This window comes from Lutra lutra, chromosome 18 (genome assembly GCF_902655055.1).
Source record: "Lutra lutra chromosome 18, mLutLut1.2, whole genome shotgun sequence".
Taxonomy (NCBI): domain Eukaryota; kingdom Metazoa; phylum Chordata; class Mammalia; order Carnivora; family Mustelidae; genus Lutra; species Lutra lutra.
In genome coordinates, this window is record NC_062295.1 from 16711621 (window position 1) to 16737680 (window position 26060).

General features: G+C 38.7%; 1 protein-coding gene across 1 annotated transcript in view; it reads left to right on the forward strand.

Moving 5' to 3' along the window:
- Positions 1-26060, forward strand: part of LOC125090549 (phospholipid-transporting ATPase ABCA3-like) — a 196657-nt gene that overhangs the window by 111505 nt on the left and 59092 nt on the right. The window contains exons 18-19 of the mRNA XM_047713324.1: positions 19850-20021; positions 20989-21283. Of these exons, the coding sequence (XP_047569280.1) occupies positions 19850-20021; positions 20989-21283 (467 nt within the window). The remainder of the gene's footprint in view (positions 1-19849; positions 20022-20988; positions 21284-26060) is intronic.

A 26060-nucleotide genomic window follows, 5' to 3' on the forward strand; every position in this document is an offset into this window, starting at 1 on the left:
CTCAGGTCATGATCCCAGCGTCCTGGGATCGAGTCCCACATGGGGCTCCTTGCTTGGCGGGGAGCCTGCTTCTCCCTCTGCCTCTGCCTGCCACTCTGTCTGCCTGTGCTCACTCTCGCTTCTCTCTCTATGACAAATAAATAAATAAAATCTTTAAAAAAAAAATAAAAAATAAAGTAACTATTGGTAAGTATGTATTTGTTGCCATTTTATTCATTTTTTTAGTTGGTTTTGTACTTCTCTTCTTCTTTCTTCTTGTTCTTTTCCCTTATGGTTTCTTGGCTTTGTTTAGCCTTATGTTTGGATTCTCTTTATTTTTTTTATCTGTTATAGATCTTTTATTTGTAGTTATCATTTCTATTACATTCATATATAACATCTTATGTGTGTAGAAGTCTATGTTAATTTGATGGTTGCATAAGTTTGAACACATTCAAAAAGCACTAAATTTTTACCTCTCCCTATGTCTTCATGTATACAATGTGCATATGTTACATTGTTATATTTTGTGTATCCCTTGGACTGATTTTTGTAGACATAATTGGTTACTACTTTTGCGTTTTAAACTCCAAACTGGCTTTATAAGTGATTGATATACTACCTTTATTATATATTTTATTTTTCCTGTGAAATTTTTTTCTTTTTGTAATTTTCTTCTAGTTATGGCCTTTTCTTTCCACTGAAGGAATTCACTTTAACATTTCTCTTGTAAGGTTTATTTAGTGGTGATGAACTCTTTGAACTTTTGCTTTTATCTCTCCTTTTATTCTGAATGATAACCTTGCCAGGTAGAGTATTCTTGGTTGCAGGGTTTTTTCCTTTCAATGCTTTGAATATATTATGCCCCTCCCTTCTGGCCTGCAAGTTTCTGCTAAAAAATCAGCTGATAGCCTTATGGGGTATTTCTTGTATGTAACTGTTTTCATTTTTCTTGCTGCTTTTTTTTTTTTTTTAGAGATTTTATTTACTTATTTGACAGCCAGATATCACAAGTAGGCAGAGAAGCTGGGCAGGGGTTAGGGGGAAGCAGGCTCCCCGCCAAGCAGAGAGCCCAACTTGGGGCTCGATTCCAGGACCCTGAGATCATGACCTGAGCTGAAGGCAAAGCCCCAACCCACTGAGCCACCCAGGGGCCCCTTTCTTGCTGCTTTTAAAATTCTCTTTATCATGACTATTTGTTATTTTAATTATGTTTTGTCTTGGTATAGGCCTGCTTGGGTTAATCTTGTTAGGGGATATCTGAACTTCCTCAGTCCAGCTGTTTGTCTCCTCCCTTCCTTAGGGAAGTTTTTAGCTATTATTTCTTCAATAAATTTTCTGCCTTCTCGCTCTCTTTTTCTTCTGATATGATATGAATGTAAATGTGTTTGATGATGTCACCAGAGTCCCCTTAACTTAAACTCATTTCTTATTTTATGTTTTTCTTTTAGCTGTTTGGCATGGTTGGTCTCCAGGACCCTATCTTTCATCTCACTGATTCATTTTTCTGCATCTTCTAATCTGCTGTTGATTTCCTTTGGTGTATTTTTTATTTCAGTTATGGAATTCTTCAGCTCTAACTAGTTCTTTTTTTTTAATTTTTATTTCTTTTCAGCATAACAATATTCATTGTTTTTGCACCACACCCAGTGCTCCATGCAATCCGTGCCCTCTCTAATACCCACCACCTGGTTCCCCCAACCTCCCACCCCCAGCCCCTTCAAAACCCTCAGATTGTTTTTCAGAGTCCATAGTCTCTCATGGTTCACCTCCCCTTGCAATTTCCCTCAACTCCCTTCTCTCCATTTCCCTTTGTCCTCCATGCTATTTGTTATGCTCCACAAATAAGTGAAACCATATGATAATTGACTCTGCTTGACTTATTTCACTCAGCATAATCTCTTCCAGTCCCGTCCATGTTGTTACAAAAGTTGGGTATTCATCCTTTCTGATGGAGGCATAATACTCCATCGTGTATATGGACCACATCTTCCTTATCCATTCGTCTGTTGAAGGGCATCTTGGTTCTTTCCACAGTTTGGCAACTGTGGCCATTGCTGCTATAAACATTGGGGTACAGATGGCCCTTCTTTTCACTACATCTGTATCTTTGGGGTAAATACCCAGTGGTGCAATTGAAGGGTCATAGGGAAGTTCTATTTTTAATTTCTTGAGGAATCTCCACACTGTTTTCCAAAGTGGCTACACCAACTTGCATTCCTGCCAACAGTGTAAGAGGGTTCCCCTTTCTCCACATCCTCTACAACACATGTTGTTTCCTGTCTTGCTAATTTTGGCTGTTCTACCTGGTGTAAGATGGTATCTCAATGTGGTTTTAATTTGAATCTCCCTGATGGCTAGTGATGATGAACATTTTTTCATGTGTCTGATAGCCATTTGTATGTCTTCATTGGAGAAGTGTCTGTTCATGTATTCTGCCCATTTTTTGATATGATTATCTGTTTTGTGCGTGTTGAGTTTGAGGAGTTCTTTTTAGATCCTCGATATCAACCATTTGTACTGTCATTTGCAAATATCTTCTCCCATCCCGTGGGTTGCCTCTTTGTTTTGTTGACTGTTTCCTTTGTGGAGCAGAAGCTTTTGATCTTGATGAAGTCCCAAAAGTTCATTTTCGCTTTTGTTTCCTTTGCCTTTGGAGACTTATCTTGAAAGAAGTTGCTGTGGCTGATATCGAAGAGGTTACTGCCTATGTTCTCCTCTAGGATTCTGATGGATTCCTGTCTCACGTTGAGGTCTTTTATCCATTTTGAGTTTATCTTTGTGTATGGTGTAAGAGAATGGTCGAGTTTCATTCTTCTACATATAGCTGTCCAGTTTTCCCAGCACCATTTATTGAATAGACCATTAATCAAGATAAAGAGTCATATTGATATGGATACATTAATAGTAGGAGATCTTAACACACCTCTCTCAGAAATAGACAGATCATCGAAGCAGAAAATCAATAAAGAAACAAGAGCATTGAATGACACATTGGACCATATGGACCTCATAGATATATACAGAACATTCCACCCTAAAACAACAGAATACTCATTCTTCTCAAGTGCCCATGGAACCGTCTCAAGAATAGACCACATACTGGGTCACAAATCAGGACTCAACCAATACCAAAAGACTAAGATTATTCCCTGCATATTCTCAGATCACAGTGCTTTGAAACTGGACTCAATCACAAGGAAAAGTTCGGAAGGAACTCAAACACCTGGAGGCTAAAGATCACCTTGCTTAAGAATGCTTGGATCAACCAGGAGATCAAAGAAGAACTTAAACAATTCATGGAAACCAATGAGAAAGAAGACGCTTTGGTCCAAAACCTATGGATACAGCAAAGGCCATCCTAAGGGGGAAATACATAGCCATCCACGCCTCCCTCAAAAAAATTGAAAAATCCTGAATACACCAGCTGTCTCTATACCTTAAATAACTGTAGAATCAACAACAAATCAAACCAACTCCACATGTAAGAAGGGAAATAATCAAGATTAGGGCAGAGATCAATGAGGTAGAAACCAGAGATACAGTAGAATGTATCAATGAAACTAGAAGCTGGTTTTTTGAAAGAATCAATAAGATCAATAAACCATTGGCCACACTAATCCAAAAGAAAAGAGAGAAAGCCCAAATTAATAAAATTATGAATGAAAAGGGAGAGATCACAACTAACACCAAGGAAGTAGAAACAATCATCAGAAGTTATTAACTAGTTCTTTTTTATATGTATGTCTCTCTGTTGAGTTTCTCACTGAGTTCAACTCTTTTCTCAAGTCCAGTGAGTACTTTTATAACCATTACTTTAAATTCTTTATCAGACATATTGCTTATCTCAGTTTCATTTAGCTCTTTTGCTGTGATTTCATCTTGTTCTTTCATTTGGGGCACATTCCTCTGTCTCCTCATTTTGTTTAACTCTCTGTACTTGTTTCTATTGGGGGGATCCTCTACATCTCCTACTTTTGAAAGAACTGGTCTTGTGTAGAAAAGTCTTGTGGTGCCCTGTAGTTCAATGCTTACTGGTATCCAGAACCAGGCAGTCCACCTAGGTTTTCTGTTTGGGTGGCAAGTAACCTTCTGCTATGGCTGAGCCACCTTTGCCTTCAGCCCATTTGGTTGAAATGAACTGCTTCACCTGCTTTTTGCATACTGGGCAGAGTTTGTTCTCTATGCTTTTCAGGGGCTTGTTTGAGGCTACAGTGGGCCCTTAGGTGGGCTGGTTCAGCAGTTAGCCTACTTGTCTGCAATTAGTTTCCCTGTCACAGTTTTGGGCACACGAAATGGCAAGATTTTTCCCCATGTGACCAACAAAGTCTTCCATTGTTGGTTAGCCAGAAGTCAGACTAGACATCTATAATTAGGCTTTCTGCCAATCGCTGCAGGCATACCAAATGGCAGGGCTTTCTTCCTGCATGGCCAGCTAAAAACCTCTGCTGCCGGAACTTGAGGTATACTGGCACATGGGGTTATCTCCCCTCACCTCCAGAATAGGAGTCACTTTAGAGTGGTGCTATTCCCTGTTGGGGCTTCTTGTAGACTGTGGTGGGGCAGGAGCTGCTCTTTGGGGGGACATCTGCTGAAGTGGATGGGTTGGAGAGGGCACATCAACAAGGAATGCTGGAATGGCATGTATGGTGTTAGCAAGATAAATGAAGAGGGTTGTCTGGTTCTCAAAATTGTCCAGGTATATAGGCTACAGAGGGAAGAAAAATGTTGCCCACCAAGACTTTTGTTCTTAAAGAAATCTCCGGAAGATGCTCCCACTTTCAGGGCAAGTTCTGAGATCAGAAAATAAGCCTCTTTCATGTACGTCTGAGACACGTTTCAATCTGCAGCTTCTGTGCTGTGTCCCAGACTGAGTTATTTACTATGCTGGCTCTTTAAGGTTAGGGACTCAGTTTCCTTTTGCCCTCCTATTCTCCCAGAGTTAAATTACCTGGCCTTAAGCCCCACCAATTTTCAAAGCTCCTAACGATAAACCCACTTGTTTTCAAAGCCAGATTTCATAGGAACTCATCTTTCCTGTGTGGATCCCCAGTGCCTGAGGTGCCTGATGGGAGATCTGATCCTCTCACTTCTCCAGGTTTCTTGTTGTCCCTCCTATTTGTGGTTAGTCCCTCCAGGGGTTTTCTTCCCAACAGTGTCTCCACCCCTCTTAATCTCTTCAATGTGGCCTCCTCTCTATGATTAACTGTGGTGAAGCCCAATTTTTAACCAAGTCATTTCTTTATCATTATTGAGTTTTATTTCTATATATCCTTGATATTAATCCCTTATAAGATACATGATAGGCAAACATTTTCTCTCTGTTGAATTTTTACTGTTTATGTTGTCTTTTTAAGTTTATTATTGTAGTTATTATTGTTTATTATTGTTTTATTGTAACTGACATGTAACATTATGTTAGTTTCAGGTGTATACCATAACAATTGGACAATTCTCTATACTACTCAGTGCTAACCACAATAAATGTAGTCCTCATCTGTCACCGTAAAATGTTATTAACAATATTATACTTACTATATTCTTTATGATGTACTTTTCTTTTTTTTATTTTTTATAAACATATATTTTTATCCCCAGGGGTACAGGTCTGTGAATCGCCAGGTTTACACACTTCACAGCACTCACCATAGCACATACCCTCCCCAATATCCATAACCCCACCCCCCTCACCCAACCCCCCTCCCCCCATCAACCCTCAGTTTGTTTTGTGAGATTAAGAGTCACTTATGGTTTGTCTCCCTCCCAATCCCATCTTGTTTCATTTACTCTCCTCCTACCCCCTTAACCCCCCATGTTGCATCTCCTCTCCCTCATATCAGGGAGATCATATGATAGTTGTCTTTCTCCGATTGACTTATTTCGCTAAGCATGATACCCTCTAGTTCCATCCACGTCGTCGCAAATGGCAAGATTTCATTTCTTTTGATGGCTGCATAGTATTCCATTGTGTATATATACCACATCTTCTTTATCCATTCGTCTGTTGATGGCCATCTAGGTTCTTTCCATAGTTTGGCTATTGTAGACATTGCTGCTCTAAACATCCGGGTGCAGGTGCCCCTTTGGATCACTACGTTTGTATCTTTAGGGTAAATACCCAGCAGTGCAATTGCTGGGTCATAGGGTAGTTCTATTTTCAACATTTTGAGGAACCTCCATGCTGTTTTCCAGAGTGGTTGCACCAGCTTGCATTCCCATTTCTTCCTGGTTCAGTTGTGGTAGTTTATATGTCTCTAGGAATGCATCCATTTCTTCCAGATTGTCAAATTTGTTGGCGTAGAGTTGCTCATAGTATGTTCTTATAATTGTCTGTATTTCTTTGGTATTAGTTGTGATCTCTCCTCTTTCATTCATGATTTTATTTATTTGGGTCCTTTCTCTTTTCTTTTTGATAAGTCTGGCCAGGGGTTTATCAATCTTATTATCCTTTCAAAGAACCAGCTCCTAGTTTCATTGATTTGTTTTATTGTTTTTTTGGTTTCTATTTCATTGATTTCTGCTCTGATCTTTAGGATTTCTCTTCTCCTGCTGGGTTTAGGGTTTCTTTCTTGTTCTTTCTCCAGCTTCTTTCGTTGTGTATGAGACCTTTCTTGTTTCTTGAGAAAGGCTTGTACCGCTATATATTTTCCTCTCAGGACTGCCTTTGTTGTGTCCCACAGATTTTGAACTGTTGTGTTTTCATTATCATTTGTTTCCATGAATTTTTTCAATTATTCTTTATTTTCCTGGTTGACCCATTCATTCTTTAGAAGGATGCTGTTTAGTCTCCATGTATTTGGGTTCTTTCCAAATTTCCTCTTGTGATTGAGTTCTAGCTTCAGAGCATTGAAATATGCTGAAAATATGCAGGGAATGATCCCAAACTTTTGATACCGGTTGAGACCTGATTTAGGACCGAGGATGTGATCTATTCTGGAGAATGTTCCATATGCACTAGAGAAGAATGAGTATTCTGTTGCTTTGGGATGAAATGTTCTGAATATGTCTGTGATGTCCACCTGGTCCAGTGTGTCATTTAAGGCCTTTATTTCCTTGTTGATCTTTTGCTTAGATGATCTGTCCATTTCAATGAGGGGAGTTTTAAAGTCCCCTACTATTAATGTATTATTGTTGATGTGTTTCTTTGATTTTGTTATTAATTGGTTTATATAGTTGGCTGCTCCCATGTTAGGGGCATAGATACTTAAAACTGTTAGATCTTCTTGTTGGACAGATCCTTTGAGTATGATATAGTGTCCTTCCTCATCCCTTATTATAGTCTTTGGCTTAAAATCTAATTGATCTGATATAAGGATTGCCACTCCTGCTTTCTTCTTCTGATGTCCATTAGCATGGTAAACTATTTTCCGCACCCTCACTTTAAATCTGGAGTTGTCTTTGGGTCTAAAATGAGTTTCTTGTAGGCAACATATAGATGGGTTTTGTTTTTTTATCCATTCTGATACCCTGTGTCTTTTGATTGGGGCATTTAGCCCATTAACATTCAGGGTAACTATTGAGAGATATGAATTTAGTGCCACTGTATTGCCTATAAGGTGACTGTTACTGTATATGGTCTCTGTTCCTTTCTGATCTACTACTTTTAGGGTCTCTCTTTGCTTAGAGGACCCCTTTCAATATTTCCTGTAGAGCTGGTTTGGTGTTTGCAAATTCTTTCAGTTTTGGTTTGTCCTGGAAGCTTCTTATCTCTCCTTCTATTTTCAATGATAGCCTTGGCTATCATGTTTTTGGCTGCATGTTTTTCTCGTTTAGTGTTCTGAATATATCATGCCAGCTCTTTCTGGCCTGCCAGGTCTCTGTGGATAAGTCTGCTGCCAATCTAATATTTTTACCATTGTATGTTACAGACTTCTTTTCCCAGGATGCTTTCAGGATCTTCTCTTTGTCACTAAGACTTGTAAATTTTACTATTAGGTGACGAGGTGTGGACCTATTCTTATTGATTTTGAGGGGCGTTCTCTGAACCTCCTGGATTTTGATGCTTGTTCCCTTTGCCATTGGGGAAATTCTCTCCAATAATTCTCTCCAATATACCTTCTGCTCCCCTCTCTCTTTCTTCTTTTTCTGGAATCCCAATTATTCTAATGTTGTTTCATCTTATGGTGTCACTTATCTCTCGAATTCTCCCCTCGTGGTCCAGTAGCTGTTTGTCTCTCTTTTGCTCAGCTTCTTTATTCTCTGTCATTTGGTCTTCTATATCGCTAATTCTTTCTTCTGCCTCATTTATCCTAGCAGTGAGAGCCTCCATTTTTGACTGCACCTCATTAATAGCTTTTTTGATTCAACTTGGTTAGATTATAGTTCTTTTATTTCTCCAGAAAGGGCTTTTATATCTCCTGAGAGGGTTTCTCTAATATCTTCCATGCCTTTTTCAAGCCCGGCTAGAACCTTGAGAATCATCATTCTGAACTCTAGATCTGACATATTACCAATGTCTGTGTTGATTAGGTCCCCAGCCTTTGGTACTGCCTCTTGTTCTTTTTTTTTGTGGTGAATTTTTCCACCTTGTCATTTTGTCCAGATAAGAGTATAAGAAGGAGGAAGTAAAATACTAAAATGGTGGCAACAACCCCAGGAAAATATGCTTTAACCAAATCAGAAGAGATCCCAAATTGTGAGCAGGGAGATAGGGGATAAAAAGAGGTTCAGAAAGGAAGAAAAAGAAACAAAAAAAGAAAATGAATAAAGAAAAAATATAAAAAAGAAAAATATATATATATATTAGATAAACTAGTTAAAAAACGTTAAAAAAGAAAAGGGTAAAAGTTTAAAAAATTTGGCAGAAGCAGAGGGGAAAAAAATTGAAAAAGAAAAAAAATTAAATTAACTTCAAGGCTAAAGAATCATGGGGAGAAAGCTATGAGTTCTGTGCTTTGCTTTCTCCTCCTCTGGAATTCCGCTGCTCTCCTTGGTATTGAAACTGCACTCCTTGGTAGGTGAACTTGGTCCTGGCTTGATTTCTTATTGATCTTCTGGGGGAGGGGCCTGTTGTAGTGATTCTCAAGTGTCTTTGCCCCAGGCGGAATTGCACCGCCCTTACCAGGGGCCAGGCTGAGTAATCCACTCTGGTTTGCTTTCGGGAGCTTTTGTTCCCTGAGTGCTTTCTGTAGAGTTCCGGAGGACGGGAATGAAGATGGTGCCCTCCCAGTCTCCGGCCCGGAGGAGCCGAGAGCCCGGGGCCCCACTCCTCAGTGTGCCCTCAGAGAACAGTGCCCAATTACCGCCGTCACCTCTGGCCGTGCTCTGAGCTGACCAAGCCTGCGACTGGTTCATGGTAACCCCAAGCTGAGAGCTCACTCCTTGGCTCTGTCTCTGTAGCTGGCTTCCCCGTTCTAATACCTGCAAGCTCTGAGACACTCAGACACCCCCGATCCTTCTGTGACCCTGCGGGACCTGAGGCCACGCTGACCTCGCATGGGCTTCACCCCGCTTAAGCCTCTGGAGCGATGTCCCTCAGTGGAACAGACTTTTAAAAGTCCTGATTTTGTGCTCCATTGCTCCGCCGCTTGCCGGGAGCTGGCCCCTCCCCCCGTGGTCTATCTTCCCGTCACTTTGGATTCACTTCTCCGCCGGTCCTACCTTTCAGAAAGTGGTTGATTTTCTGTTTCTAGAATTGCTGTTCTTCTTCTCTTCGATCTCCCATTGGATTTGTAGGTGTTTTCAATCTTTAGATAAGCTATCTAGCTGATCTACTGCTACCTGAAGTAGTCTCAGCCTGCTACTTCTCCGCCATCTTGACCTATGATGTACTTTTCATCTCCATGACTTATTTATTTTATCACTGGAACTTTGTACATCTTAATCCCTTTCATTTATCTCATCCCCCCACATGCCACATTCCCTCTGGCAACTACCAGATGTTCTCTGTATTTAAGAGGCATGGTTTTTTTGTTTGTTCATTTGTTTAGTCTTTTAGGTACCACAAATAAGTGAATTCATATAGTATTTATCTTTCTCTGACTTACTTAGCGTTATACTCTCTAGATCCAACCATGTTGTTGCAACTGCAAGATCTCATCTTTTTATTATGGGTAATATGGTAATATTCCTGTGTGTATGTGCAATTATCAATCTTATTTATCCTCTCTCAGTGAACACTTGGGTTACTCCCATATCTTGGCTGTTGTAAATAATGTTGCAGATATTATATATATATCCCTATAACATAGGGTTATATATACATTTTTGAATTATTGTCTCTCTATTAAATACTCAGTAGTGGAATTGCTGGATCATTTGGTAGTTCCATCTTTAATTTTTTGAGAAACCTCCATACTGTTTTCCACACTGGCTGTACCAGCTTGCATTCCCAAAAAACAGTGCACAAGTGTTCCTTTTCATCCTCACTCTTATCAACACTTGTTTCTTGTCTTTTTTATTTTAGCCATTCTCACAGGTATAAGGTGATATCTCCTTGCGGTTTTGATTTGCATGTCCTTGATGAGTGATGTTGAGCATCTTCTCATGTGTCTATTGGCCATTTCTTTGAAACAACATCTATTCATGTCATCTGTTTATTCTTTTAATTATGTTGAGTTAGCCACCATATACATCATTTGTTTTTGATGTAGTGCTCAATGATTCAATAGTTGCATATAACACCCAGTGCTCATCACAATACGTTCCCTCCTTAATACCCATCCCCAACTACCCCATCCCCTACCCACCTCCCTTTCCACAAACCGTCAGTTTGCATCCCAGAGTCCATAGTCTCTAATGGTTCATCTCCCTATCTGATTTCCCCCCTTTCAGTTTTCCCTCCCTTTCCCTATGGTCTATCGTGCTATTCTTTATGTTCCACATATGACTGAAACCATATGATAATTATCTTTCTCTACTTGACTTACTTCACTTAGCCTAATCCCCTCTAGTTCCATCCATGTCAATCCAAATGCTGGGTATTCATCCTTTCTGATGGCTGAATAATATTCCATTGTATATATGTACCACATCTCAGAGAGATAGAGAGCACAAGTAGGCAGAGTGGCAGGGAGAGGGAGAGGGAGAAGCAGGCTCTCCACTGAGCAGGGAGCCCAATATGATCATGACCTGATCCAAAGGCAGCTGCTTAACCAACTGAGGCACCCAGGCACTGACCTAAATAAGTCACCCATTCATCTGTTGAAGGGCATCTCAGTTTCTTCCACAGTTTGGCTATTGTGGCCATTGCTGCTATGAACATTTGGATGCATCTGCCCCCTTTTTTCACTACATCTGTATCTTTGGGGTAAATACCCAGTAGTGCAATTGCTGGGTTGTAGGACAGTTGCATTTTTAACTTTTTGAGGAACCTCCATACTGTTCTCCAAAGTGCTGTACTAGTTTGCATTCCCACCAACAGTGTAAGAGCGTTCCCCTTTCTCCACATCCTTGCCAACAGGTGTTGTTTCCTGCTTTGCTAATTATTGTCATTCTAACTGCTATAAGGTGATATCTCAGTGTGGTTTTGATTTAAATTTCCCTGATAGCTAATGGTGAATATTTTTTCATGTGTCTGTTGGCCATTTGTATGTCTTCTTTGGAGAAGTGTCTGTTCATGTCTTCTTCCCATTTTCTGACTGGATTGTTTTTTGGGTGTTGAGTTTGAGAAGTTCTTTATAAATATTGGATACCAGCCTTTTATCTGTAATGTCATTTGCAAATATCTTCTCTCATTCTGTGGGTTGCCTCTTACTTTTGTTGATTGTTTCCTTTGCTGTGCAAAAGCTTTGTATCTTCATGAAGTCCAAATAATTCATTTTTGCTTTTGTTTCCCTTGCCTTTGGAGATGGGTCTTGAAAGAAGTTGCTGTGACTTGTGTCAAAGTGGTTACTGTCTATGTTTTCCTCTAAGATTTTGTTGGATTCCTGTCTCACATTAAGGTCTTTCATTCATGTAGAGTTTGTGTATGATGTAAGAGAATGCTACAACTTCATTCTTTTGAATGTAGCTGTCCAATTTCCCCAGCACCATTTATTGAAGAGACTGTCTTTTTTTCCATTGGATATTCGTTCCTGATTTGTCATAAGTTAGTTGAACATAGAGTTGAGGGTCCTTTCTTGACTCTCTATTCTGTTCCGTTGATCTATGTGTCTGTTTTTGTGCCAATACCATGCTATTTTGATTATCACAGCTTTGTAATAAGCTTGAAGTCAGGGATTGTGATGCTCCAGTTTTGGTTTTCTTTTCAACATTCCCTTGGCAATTTGGAGTCTTTTCTGGCTCCCTACAAATTTTAGGATTGTTTGTTCCAGCTCTGTGAAAAATGTCAATGGTATTTTGATAGGGATGGCATTGAAAGTATAGGTTGCTCTAGGCAGCCTAGACTTTTTCACAATGTTTATTCTTCCAATCCATGAGAATGGACTGTTTTTCCATCTTTTTGTATCTTCCTCAGTTTCTTTCATAAATGTTCTATAGTTTCTAGAGTATAGATCCTTTACCTTTTTGGTTCGATTTATTCCTAGGTATCTTATAGGTTTTGGTGCTATTGTAAATGGAGTTGATTCCTTAATGTCCCTTTCTATAGTTATATTGTTAGTGTATAGAAAAGCAACTGATTTATGTGCATTGATTTTTCTATCCTGCCACTTTGCTAAATTGCTGTATGAGTTCTAGTAATTTGGGAATGGAGCCTTTTGGGTTTTCCACATAAAGTATTGTGTCATCTCTGTAGAGAGTTTGTCTTCTTCTTTGCCAATTTGAATGCATTTTATTTCTTTTTGTTGTCTGATTACTGAGATCAGGACTTCTGTACTATGTTGAACAATAGTGGTGAGAGTAGGCATCCATGTCGTGCCCCTGATCTTAAGATGATATTCGCTGTGGGCTTTTCATAGATAGTTTTTATATTGAGGAGTGTTCCCTCTATCCCTATACTCTGAAGATTTTTTAATCAGAAAAGGATGCTCTGTTTTGTCAAATGCTTGTTCTGCATTAATTGAGAGGATCATATGGTTCTTTTCTTTTATTACTGTATTCTATCACATTGGTTGATTTACAAAAGTTGAACCACCCTTGCATCCCAGGAATTATACCCTGGGATTCCATACCTGGTCCTGATGGATAATCCTTTTAATGTACTGTTATATCCTATTGGCTAACATCTTGTTGAGTATTTTGGCATCCATGTTCATCAGGGATATTGGTCTATAATTCTCCTTTTTGATGGGGTCTTTGTCTGGTTTTTGGATCAAGGTAATCCTGTTCTCATAGAAAGAGTTTGGAGGTTTTCCTTCTGTTTCTATTTTTTGAAATCGCTTCAGAAGAATAGGTATGATTTCTTCTTTAAATGTTTGGTAGAATTCTCCTGAGAAGCCATCTGGCCTTGGACTTTTGTTTTTTGGGAGGTTTTTGATTATTGCTTCAATTTTTTTTATAGGTTATTGGTCTGTTCAGATTGTCTGTTTCTTCCAGTTCCAGTCTCAGTAGTTTATAAGTTTCCAGGAAGGCATCCACTTCTTCCAGGTTGCTTAATTTATTGGCATATAGTTGCTGTTAATAATTTCTAATGATTGTTTCTATTTCTTTGGTGTTAGTCTTGATCTCTCCCTTTTCATTCATGATTTTATTAATTTGGGTCCTTTCTCCTTTCTTTTGGATAAGTCCAGCCAGAGACTTGTTGATCTTATTAATTCTTTCAGAGAACCAGCTTCTAGTTCTGTTGATCTGCTCTACTGTTTTTCTGGTTTCTATTTCACTGATCTCTACTCTAATCTTTATTATTTCTCTTCTCCTGCTTGGTTTAGGTTTTATTTCCTGCTGTTTCTCCAGCGCCTTTAGGTGTAAGGTTAGCTTGTGCATTTGGGATTTTTCTACTATTTTGAGAGAGGCTTGGATGGCTATGTATTTTCCCTATACAACTGCCTTTGCAGTATCCCATAGGTTTTGGACTGATGCATTTTCATTCTCATTGATTTCCATGAATTGTTTAAGTTCTTTAATTTTCTGGTTGACCCAATCATTCTGTAGCAGGATGGTCTTTAACTTCCAAGTGTTTCAGTTCCTTCCAAATTTTTTCTTGTGATTGTGTTCCAGTTTCAAAGCATTGTTGTCTGATGACATGCAGGAAATGATCTTAATCTTTTTTGATATCAGTTGAGACCCAGTTTGTGGTCTGTTCTGGAGAAAGTTCCTTGTGCATGTGAGAAGAATGAGTATTCTGGTTTTTTTAGAGTGGAATGTTCTGTGTATATTTATGAATCCCATCTGGTCCAATGTGCCATTCAAAGCTCTTGTTTCTTTGTTGTTCTTCTGCTTAGTTGATCTTTCCATTACTGAGAGTGGAGTGTTGAAGTCTCCTGCTATTAATGTGTTATTATCAATATGATTCTTAATTTTGGTTAGCAGTTGGCTTATGTAGTTGTCTGCTGCCATGTTGGGGGCATAGATATTTATAATTGTTAGATTTTCTTGTTGGATAGACCCTTTAAATATGATACAGTATAGTATCCCTTTACATCTTTTACTACAGTCTTTGGTTTAAAATCTAATTTGTCTGAGATGAGAATTGCTAACCCAACTTTCTTTTGAGGTCTGTTAGCATGATAAATGGTTCTCAATCCCCTTGCTTTCAATCTGGAGGTGTCTTCAGGTTCAAAATGAGTCTCTTGTAGACAGCAAAAGGATGGGTCCTATCTTTTTATCAATCTGCAACCCTGTACCATTTCATGGGAGAATTAGGCTGTTCGCATTGAGGGTAACTCTTGAAAGATATGAATTTAGTGTCACCATATTTATTGCCTGTGAATTCCCTGTTCTATAGATTGTCTCTGTAAATTTCTGGCCCGTCTTACTCTTGGTGTCTTTCTTTATAGAATCCCCCTTAAAAATTCTTGCAGGCCTGGGGCGCCTGGGTGGTTCAGTGGGTTAAAGCCTCTGCCTTCGGCTCGCGTCATGACCCCAGGGTCCTGGGATCGAGCCCTGCGTCGGGCTCTCTGCTCAGGAGGGAGCCTGCTTCCTCCTCTCTCTCTGCCTGCCTCTCTGCCTACTTGTAATCTCTGTCTGTTAAATAAATAAATAAAATCTTAAAAAAAAAATTTTTTGCAGGCCTGACTTGGCGGGCACATGTTCTTTCAATTTCTGCTGGTCCTAGAAACTCTGTCTCTCCATCCATTCTGAATGACAGCCTTGCTGGATAAAGTATCCTTGACTGCATGTTTGTCTCATTTAGTACCCTGAATATATCTTGCCAGCCCTTTCTAGCTTGCCAGGTCTCTATGGATAGGCATGACATATTCTGATGTTCCTCCCTACATATTTAAGAAATATCTTCCCCATAGCTGCTCTCAGGATGGCTTCTTTGGTTCTAAGATTTGCAAGTTTTACTATTACATGCAAGGGCATTTGTCTGTTCTTACTAATCTTAGGAGGGGTCGTGTCTGCCTCTAGGACATGAATGCTTGTTTCCTTCCCTAGACTAGAGAAGTTCTCAGCTATGATTTGCTCAAATATGCCTTCTAGTACTCTCTTTGTCTCCACCCCCTCAAGGATCCTAATAATTGTGATGTTGGAAAATTTCATGGCATCATTGATCTCTCTCAGTCTGATCTCATGGGCTTCTAGCTGTTTAGCCCATCCCTATCATCCTCAGCTTCCTTCCTTTCTATCAGCTTATCTTCTAGATCACTGATTCATTCTACTGCCTCATTTATCCTGGCTGTTAAGGTATCCAGCTTAGATACTGATGAGTATCTAAAGTACTATCTAAAGTACTGATGAGTATCTAGATGAGTTGACCAATCTCATTCATAGCATTTTTTATTTCAGCCTGATTAGATCTCATTTCTGCCCTCAGAGATTCTATATTGTCACTGATGGTTTTTTCAAGCCTAGCTATTGACTTCATAATTGCTACCCTGAAGTCCTGTCTCTGACATCTTGCTTATCTCCGTATCCATTAGGTCTGTGGCAGAGGCCATTGTCTCTGGTTCTTTTCTTTGTTGGGAGTTCCTCCTCCTAGTCATTCTGTTGAGGGATGGTTGAGGGAATGTACTGAGTCCAAAATATCAACCATAGCCCAAGCAAGTTGCACCCTAGGAAAATCCAAACTGGTCCACCACTGAAAAGATAAAGCCAAAATGAAACACAAGAATAATATTTATAAAATTATTTTTAATTAGAAAAAAAATAAAAAATTTTTTAAAAGACGGGTGTGAGGGGAAGAGTGGGCTATAATCTCAGTGTGGACAAAGTAGGGTGTTTCATTTGTTCCTGGGTATATTTTGTTCTGTTTGTTAGAGGACACTTCTTCCCAAAATTATAGGGAAAGTAAAACTTGTATGTATATAAAGGTAATATTGAATAGAGAAAAAAGGACTATACTGAAGCATATATCTATAAAAAAGGTATGAAAAAGTACAAGTTAAAAAGCTATTATGAAATAGGATATATTAAACATCTAGTTGAAATGAGAAAAAGGTAAAAAGAAAAAACATAGAAGAAACATAAGGAAAAAAAGAAAAAGAAAAAGAAAAAGAGAGTTGTATCTAAAAAATAAACAAGCCCTGAGACAATGACTGGAACTCAATATACTATTTTCCCCTGATGTTGGGATTTCACAGTTTTATGGGGACCCTAGAGTTGTTGTCCTCTTAATCTTCCAGTGTGTCTTCTAGGGGAGGGGCCTGCCACACTGTTTATGCTTGGGCAGAGTTGCCCTGCCCCCCCCCCCCCTGTTAGGGGGCTGGGCTCCATGGAAACCGGTTTTTTGAGCTTTTGTTCTCTGGTGACTTTTCTTGCCTCTTCTGAGGGTCAAAGCAAAAATGGCTGCACCCAGTCCCCTATCCCAGAGCAGAGAAATTGCAGTCTATTTTCTTCACTAAACCCTCCAGAACAGAGTTTCTGTTTCTGTATGCACCTCTGAAAACCACAGCCACCCCTTGTGCATACCCACAGCAACTCTCTCAGGGATCAACCCAGGGATTGGTGTGTGTCCCTGCCCTTAGTACTTTTAAAACCACAAGTGGCCCTGGGCTCATGGGGGCTTGAATGTGTGCACTCACATGTCCTGGATTCTGTCCAGGGCACTGCTCTACTTTCCCTGCCACTACTGCTCTGCAAATTTTTGCCTCCTCCTGGCACAGGACACTTTTGCCCTCTGGAGTTATATCACTTTTCAGGTGCCAGCTTATGGAGGCTCCCTCCCTCTTCTGTTTTTCTTCCACCATCTCCCCACAGATTTATGACTCAGCCTTTCCTACCTCGAGACAGGTGGTGTTTTTCTGTTTGTAGAGATCCAGATATATAGTCTTACATTGCAGGCTGATTTCTTGGGTATTCAGACCGGTTTAGTAGATATCCAGCTAAATTCAAGGGACCAGTTGAAACAAGATTCCCTACTCCTCTGCTATCTTGCCTCTTCTCTCATTTGTTTATTTTTTTAAGATTTTATTTATTTATTTGACAGAGAGAGAGAGAGAGATCACAAGTAGGCAGAGAGGCAGGCAGAGAGAGGAGGGCAAGCAGGCTCCCTGCTGAGCAGAGAGCCCGATGTGGGACCCAGTCTCAGGACCTTGAGATCATGACCTGAGCCGAAGGTAGAGGCTTAACCCACTGAGCCACCCAGGTGCCCCTCATCTGTTTATTTTTTAATCTGACTCTGTGTGTGTGTGTGTGTGTGTGTGTGCATATTGAGTTATGTAAGTTCTTTATGTATTTTCCATATTAAAGACTTAATAGATTTGTCATTTGCAATTATCTTTTCCCATTCACTAGGTTGCCTTTTTGTTGTGTTGATGGCTTCCTTTGCTGTGCAGAAGCCTTTTGTTTTTGTTTAGTACCAACAATTTATTTTTGGTTTTGTTTTCCTGGCCTCAGGAGATATATCCACAATTATGTTCTAAAGCCAATGTCCAAGTGATGACTGCCTGTTTTATTTTATGGTTTCAGGTCTCAAATTTAGGTCTTTAATCCATTTTGAGTTTATTTTTGTGTATGGTATAAGAAAGTGGTCCAGTTGCATTCTTTGTATGTAGCTATCTGGTTTTCCCGACACCATTTATTGAAAAGACAGAATATATTGTATATTCCTGTCTCCTTTATTGAAGGTTAATTAACCAGATAAGTGTGTGTTTATTTCTGGGCCCTCTGGAGGACAATAGGCTAAGTGAAATTAGCCAGACAGAGAAAGATGAAAACTGCATGATCTCACTTCTGTGTGGAGTCTTAAAAAAGTTGAACAAAGAATAGAATGGTGGTTACTAGGTGCAAGGAGGAGGGAAAGTGAGAAAAGTTTGTCAAAGGGTACAAACTTTCAGTTATGAGTAAGTTTTGGAGACCTGATGGTCACCACAAGTACTGCATGGTGACTATATTTAATAATACATTGTAAAATTGAAATTTGATGAAAGAGTAAATCTCAAGTGTTCCTACCACAAAAAAAGTTAGCATGTGCAATGATGGATATGTTAATTTGCTTGATTATGGTAATAATTTTATAATATATACATATAACTAAGTATCATGTTCTATACCTTAAGCATATAATTTTTATTTCTCAATCATACTTCAAAAAGCTGGGGTAAAATCTGGCAAGTAAGAAGATAAAAAAGAAAACAAATGGATTAAGCATAATCCATTTGCCACTTTTAAGAGAGTGTATGTTTGTCCCTTTTTATAAAGGTATGTGGAAAATATCAGTACTATCTCTAGGTCATAGGAATATTTTGCCTTGCACTTATTTATATTCTCTAATGTTTTCCCAATGGAAATTTATTACCAATAAATAAAATATAAAAAGAAAACTCAAGAAAGATGAAAGAAAAAATATCTAATGATTATATTTTTAAAGTACAATAGTCCTCAGACTTTTAGTATCAGACAAAAAACATGCTACAAGAATATCTTAAAGCAGGTTTTTTAATATGTATTTAATGCACAGTTTTTTTAAAGTATAGAAGTCTTATCTATCTGCTCATTGCTTTTGGTTGTTATAGTTGAGAATTTATTTATGTTCTTTTTCATACAAATGCTAACAGAGAGGTATTAAAAAGATTTTGATAATTCTGTGGTTTAGAAAAATACACCTGGGGCACCTGGGTGTCTCAGTAGGTTAAGCATCTGCCTTCAGCTCAGGTCATGATCCCAGGTTCCTGGGATTGAGTCACACGTTGGGCTCCTTGCCTGCTTCTCCTCCTGCCCCTTCTCCTGTTCATGTGCGTGTGCTCTCTCTTTCTCTCTCACACACACACAGACACCCACAAATAAATAAAAATCTTTTTTAAAAAGGAAAAGAAAAAAATACACCTTTCAAATCATATATATTCTACTAAGGGTTTTACCACTTTGACCAAGGTAATTAATCTTTCCTGTCTCTCAATATACTGTGATATATTGTTTCTTCCATTTTTTCTTAGAATTTTTCTCCTTAGATTATAATTATCCCTATAGCTCTTCACCTCTTTCAAGTATCCATACACAAAGAGCCAGTTTTAGACATAGGCAGTAGTAGGAAATGTAAGGACTTAAAAAAAGAAAAAACCACCACCACCACCACCACCAACCCTGCTATTATATAAATGTCTCCATCATTTCATAAAACAAAGAACATTTTAACCCGCAAAGGAGAGTTATTACCTTTGACTAGAGGTAAGTTTTAAATTAAATAACTTCAGCTTATGAAATATACAATATTGTAATTGCTTTTCTCACGTTGTCTCAGAATGATATAAACTTTGCTGTGGAATTTCAGCAGCCCTCTGGTTTATTGGTTTGTCATACTGCCTCTATACAATACACCTTACAATCAATGAGAAAGATCAAGGAGTCTTCCAAATTTGGAACCTTGTTTGACTTTCCCTAAATAAAATAGATTGAGACTATAGTCAAAATGAAATGTTTTGTGCTTTTTGTTGTCTATCTGTGTTTGTAGGGTCAATAACCTGGCAGGTTCCCATATCGATATTCAGGATATCCATGCTACTTCCTTAAAGGGCCAAAAAATAAGACAAGACATGAAGAGGAATATGAATATGTCCAGATATCATGAGAGAGCTGTTTTCTCTAGATTGAATGAAATTGCTACTATTAAATTTAATACTGGGGTAAGCAAATTCACTAAGAATGTAAACCTACTATGTTTGGCTTGGGTATAATATGTGTAATTTTTTAAATATTTGAACTTAAAAGATATTTGGAGTTTAGACACGGAACATCAAGCCAGATAGAGACCAGTATGTGTTACAACCCCCAATAATTTCCTGATGCAGGAGAAATGGGTTCTGGATAAAGATCACAGATGCTACTTTCACCATTAATTCTCAGAATCACTTTGAAAAGTTCTTTTTTATTTCCCTTTAAAGATTTTTGTTTATTTATTTCACAGACAGAGATCAAAAAGGGGCAGAGAAGCAAGACAGAGAGAGAGAGAAGGGGAAGCAGGCTCCCTGCTGAGCAGGGAGCCTGGTGCGGGGCTCAGTCTCAGGACTGAGATCATGACCTGAGCCAAAGGCAGACATTTGACCCACTGAGCCACCCAGGCACCCCTCATTTATTTTCTTATAAATTTCCCCTTTGTTCAGTTCTAAGACAAGACCCAAAATTATGACTGTTACAATCAGAAGATATTGGTTGACCAGATTAAGGGCATTTTTTCATGATGAACCATAGTTTGTATATCAAGTCTTAACAAAGTATAGTAGTTACATACAAATTTCGTGGGGATATTTGCCTTTAAAACTGACAAATAGATTATGGTTTAATATCAAATAAAAGAAATACAATTTTGTTTTCTGATCGGAAACACTACAAATATATTAATGAATAAAATAAACTTGATAAGATTTTCAATGTACTTAGATCAGAAACTAGATATGACTCCTTTCCCTTAATACTTTACACAAATAAAATTTTATACTATCTTATTTATTTTCTTGGGCTAAAGGATATATTTATTATATGTGTATATCTAGTGTGATAAAAATTTGGAACATTTATATTAATGGGTTTCACTATGAATTTCCTACTTGGGTCACTACCCATTGTAATGATATGTTTCTCTCCTCTTTTTAGTTTTCACTTTACTGCCAGCAATTTTATTCCATGTTTATAAAGAGAGCACTATTCACTTGGCGCAATTGGAAGTTGATGTTGCTACAGATATTAGTAATTTTGGTTTTCACTACATATCTCTTAAGAACTGCATACTCGCATTATGACCTTCCCACGAGAGAACTGGACTTGAGTCAATATGGTCAAACAATTGTGCCTTACTCAGTTTCAGGGAATTCTGATTTGGCTCTGAATCTCATAAATAACCTTAAGATTTTTCTAAAACGTAACAATCAAGAAATTTGGGAAGTGCAAGGTAAGACCCATAGGGGAAAAAAAAGAGATTGCTGCTATATGAAAATCCATTTGTATTACTTACAAAGAAGGCACTTAACTATGCTATTTACCCATTTCTTTCTTTTCCTACTAATTACCAGTATCTTAGAGGCAGCTAAATCAGAAGCAAGAAACAAAAAAGTATACTTCAAGACAACTGGCCACAAAAGTTAATAACTAATGGAGACATTTGGCTCTAGGTTGTCTTTCAGCTAATTGCATCATCTTTCAGAGGATGAGTTAAAGAGCCACAATACTGTGAGAAATTTAGCACACAATTTTTATTCTGATCAAGATACAAAAATGTTTCTCTAGGCTCTCAAAGTGAAATGATTCCACGATCTGAAGTTTGCCCTTCTGTCTACTATGTTCATTTTTTAAAAACAAGGGGCAGATATTTAATAGATTGTCTCCTCAGAACTAATTTTTAGAGAGTAGTATAGTTATATTTAATTTGTTCAATGCTTAGCTTTGGTAAAACCATACTAAACACTTTCTCTTGCATTATCTTTCTTAGTGACAAAAGCAACCCTTTTATGTAGCTTATTTGTATCTATTCCTTTGTAGAAAATTACCCAAAAACCTAGTGAATGGAAATTTTGAATCTTTTGGTATGATGGAATGAACTCCTTTTCTCACAAAAGCAACAAAGATACTTCAAAAACAGTTTTATAAATCAGCCAATTAGGAACACTGGAAATTAACCAAAACACAGAACAAACTAAAATGTGTCTATTCTAAAAACAAAAAACAAACAAAAAACAACAAGAACAACAAAAAACCCTACCAAACCTCTTTAAAAAGAGTAAGGTCTGTGGCATTTTAACTTAGAACCATTCCTATCACTCTCCTTCCTCAACTCAATGAAATGGTAGCCACAAAAAGCCTTGAAGTTGATTGAAAGAGCTGATCTATTTAGAGTGGTGTTAAAAGCCCCATCTCTAGAGCACTGTCAGTAATTTAACTAAAATAAGTCCTGAAAAAAACTCCATTCCCAGGGAATTGTTCCTATTGGATTTGAATCAGGGCTCAGCTTTTTTGGAAAAAGCCCTATCCACAGAGCATTAATAAAAACAGTAACAATCTGCTGGTAACATCATCACAGTTGGCTAAGGCTGTGATTTTAGTTGAGCAACAAGAGCCTGGCCAAAAATTAACTTTGAAGGAATCCCTGGAGAGCTAGAGAACCAAAATGAACTTTTAAAAGTTCTGATATTTCTGAGGATATAGAAGGCTCAGAATGGTAGTGTGTATGACCAGAAATGACCTAGGAAAGAAGACTCCAGTCAGAAAACTCTAATTTGATGTTGAGACCTGGTCAAGCAAGAAGTAAAAGTTGAGGCTGACTTATAAACTGTCTTAAATTTGAAGTGTGCCTTTATACACAGATCCCTTTGGCAAATAATGGAAGACTTACTGGCTCTAGGCATTTAAAGAAATCTTTTAATTGATTACTAAATTAAACTGACCCAGGATGACTCCTAGGAACTTGTTTTACAAATAAAAGTCAGAATTTTTAAAGTCTGTCAGAGAAGTAAGTGACTGTACACTATATAGTACAGAATCTATAGAATTAGTCCACATAAGTTACTAACCAAATGAGCAGCAACAAGTTAAAAAAAAAAGGCAATAACAGCAAACAAGAGATGGGAAGGGGAGTTCAGATATCATCAGAGTTGTTACACTACTTGTCTTAAATGTCCAGTTTCCACAACAATAATAACAGAGAAAGGAAAGAACTATGGGCTGAATTGTGTTCCTTCAAAATTCATAAGTTGAAGTCCTACCCCCAGTATCTCAGAATGTGACTATATTTGGATATAGTTTCTTTAAAGAAGTAATTAAGTATAAGACTTACTTAGGGTGGGCCCTAATCCAATATGACTGGTATCCTTATAACAAATGCAGATTAGGAACAGACATGCATACTCAGAAGAAAGACCATGTGAAGACACAGTGAAAAGACAGCTATCTACAAACCAAAGGAGAAAAGGCCTTCAGACGAAACCAACCCTGCTGACACCTTGACTTGGACTTCTAGCCTCTAGAACTGAGGGCAAATAAATTTCTGTTATTTAAGCCACTCATTGTGTGGTACTTTCTCATGAAAGTCCCAGAAAACTAATACATAAAGAAACAACCATATGACCCATAGTGGGGAAGGGTGCTGAAGCCACTAGCTGTCCTTGAGGGAGGCCAGATGTTGAATTTAATAGACAAAGACTTTAAATACTACAAATATTTTCAAAATACTAAAGGAAATATGTTTAAAGAATTAAAGTATAGTCACTATGTCTCCACAAAGAGAATATTTATAAATAATTTTTTAAAAAAGAGATTTTGTAGTTGAAAAGCATGACTGAGAGAAAAAAAAAAGTGGAAGAAAGATGGCAGAGTATGAGGACCCCATCCCATATTTTTAGCTAGACATTGTCCACAACCAAGTCAACGAACCAAGGAGCAATCCAAAGACTGGCAGAACAAACTGCACAGGTAAATATAAAGAATCTGCAACTGAAGGGTTAGAAAGATTGGAAAGGCAGAGAGAGGCTGCCTGCAACAGAGACGGAGCTGTATGGGCAGAGAAGGCGAGAACCCTCACACCAGGGAGCTCACATGGGGAAGACTCCTCCCATAACATTGGGCTTTAAAATCCAGAGGGGCTGAATTCCGTAAGTTTATGAAAACAGTGGTCCTTGGAGTGGTGCTTTAAAAGTCTGTTGACTAAGCACTGGGTGAGCTAGAAGGTTGAGTCATACCTTGGTCACCGCCCTTAAAGAGATAGCAACCTGCATGGAGGGGCAACATAAAAATGTCAGTTTACATAGCATTTCATAGTGATTTTGGAGTGTGTTGGAGAACTTTAAAAAGAGGGAACTGACAGGCGCTGTTTTCTCCCCTGCCCTCCAGTATGAACACAGAGCCACCTGAAAACATCAGGGGGCTGCACAGACACTTGCTACCTTATCTGCTAGCAGTGCATCACAGCCTGAGTTCTCCTGAAGACTATCCCACTCCAAGCTTCCTAGCCTAGGCTCTGAGCTCAAGGTAAATTTTGTTAAAACCATGCATGCACTCCAACCAGCTGCTGGGTACACAGCTGATGCAGCATGCCATACATGTGCGTAACAGTGCCCAGCCATGTGCCTCCAGCCACGGGCACATGCCACATACTCACAGCTGCCAGCACTTGCCAGGCCCAGTCTTGCCCAACCTCAGCCCCAGCAGCCCTGGTGTGCAGCCTCCAGCTGCCATAGTGCTTCAGGAGATCTAGCATAGGACTAGTGGCCCAGCACTAATTTTCCTAATGCCATCTCTTTGCTCCCAAGTTCACCAGCTGGCATACCCCCTCAGAGCTGACCTCCTTGGAGCCCACTAACACCACAGAGAATAAGCACAGCCCATAGCAGGTAGAGAGTCCATGCAGATGACTGCACTGAAAGGAAAAGTGACTCTTTTAGTCAAACACAACAGTAGGGTGTAAGCAAAACACATAGAACTTTTTTATTTTTTTATTTTTTTAAAAGATTTTATTTATTTATTTGACAGACGGAGACCACAAGTAGGCAGAGAGGCAGGCAGAGAGAGAGGAAGAAGCAGGCTCCCTGCTGAGCAGAGAGCCTGATGCGGGGCTCGATCCCAGGACCCTGAGATCATGACCTGAGCCGAAGGCAGAGGCTTTAACCCACTGAGCCACCCAGGTGCCCCGATACTTTTTTAAAGTGCTAGTTTCTGGTGAACAGAGGACACTGCACTGCAAGCCACTCCAGAACCTCTTCTTCTTAAAGTGACTACTTTCAAGAGCAGAAGACACAGCTGACTTTCTTAACACAAAGAAAGAGACACAGAGAGGCAGACAAAAGGAAGAGACAGAGAAATGTATCCCAAATAAAAGAATAGGACAAAGCCATAACCAGAGATATAAATAAAACAGATATAAGTATCATGCCTCATAGAGAATTTAAAGCAGTGATCATAAGGATACTCACTGGACTTGAGAAAAGACTGGAATAAAAAATAATGAAATCTTGGGGCACCTAAGTCAAATAAGTCAGAGAAAGAAAAATACCATGTGATTTCACTCATATATGAAATTTAAGAAAATGAATGAACTTAGGGGGGAAAAAAGAGGAAAACCAAGAAACAGACTCTTTTTAAAAAATTCAATTTAATTAACGTGTAGTGTATTATTAGTTTCAGAGATAGAGTTTAGTGATTCATTGGTTTCATATAACACCCAGTGCTCATTCCATCAAGCGCCCTCCTTAATACCCATCACCCAATTACCCTATACCTCTTCCCTCCTCCTCTCCAGCAATCCTGTTTGTTTCCTATAGTTAAGAATCTCTTATAGTTTGTCCCACTCTCTGTTTTCTTCTTATTTTCCCTTCCCCTGTGTTCATCCACTTTGTTTCTTAAGTTCCACATATGAGTGAAATCACACACGAGTGATATTTGTCTTTCTCTGACTGACTTATTTCACTTAGCATAACACTCTCTAGTTCCATCCACATTGTGTAAATGGCAAGTTTTCATTCTTTTTAATGGCTGGGTAATAGTTCACATCTTCTTTATCCATTATCTGTCAATGGACTTCTGGGATCTCAAAAGGCAGACTCTTAACTGTAGAAAACAAAACTGGTGGTTACCAGAAGGGATGTGGATAGGGGTATGGGTTAAATAAATGGTGAAAATAGAGTGCTCTTGTTGTGATGAGCACCAACTGTTGTATGGAAGTGCTAAATCACTATACACCT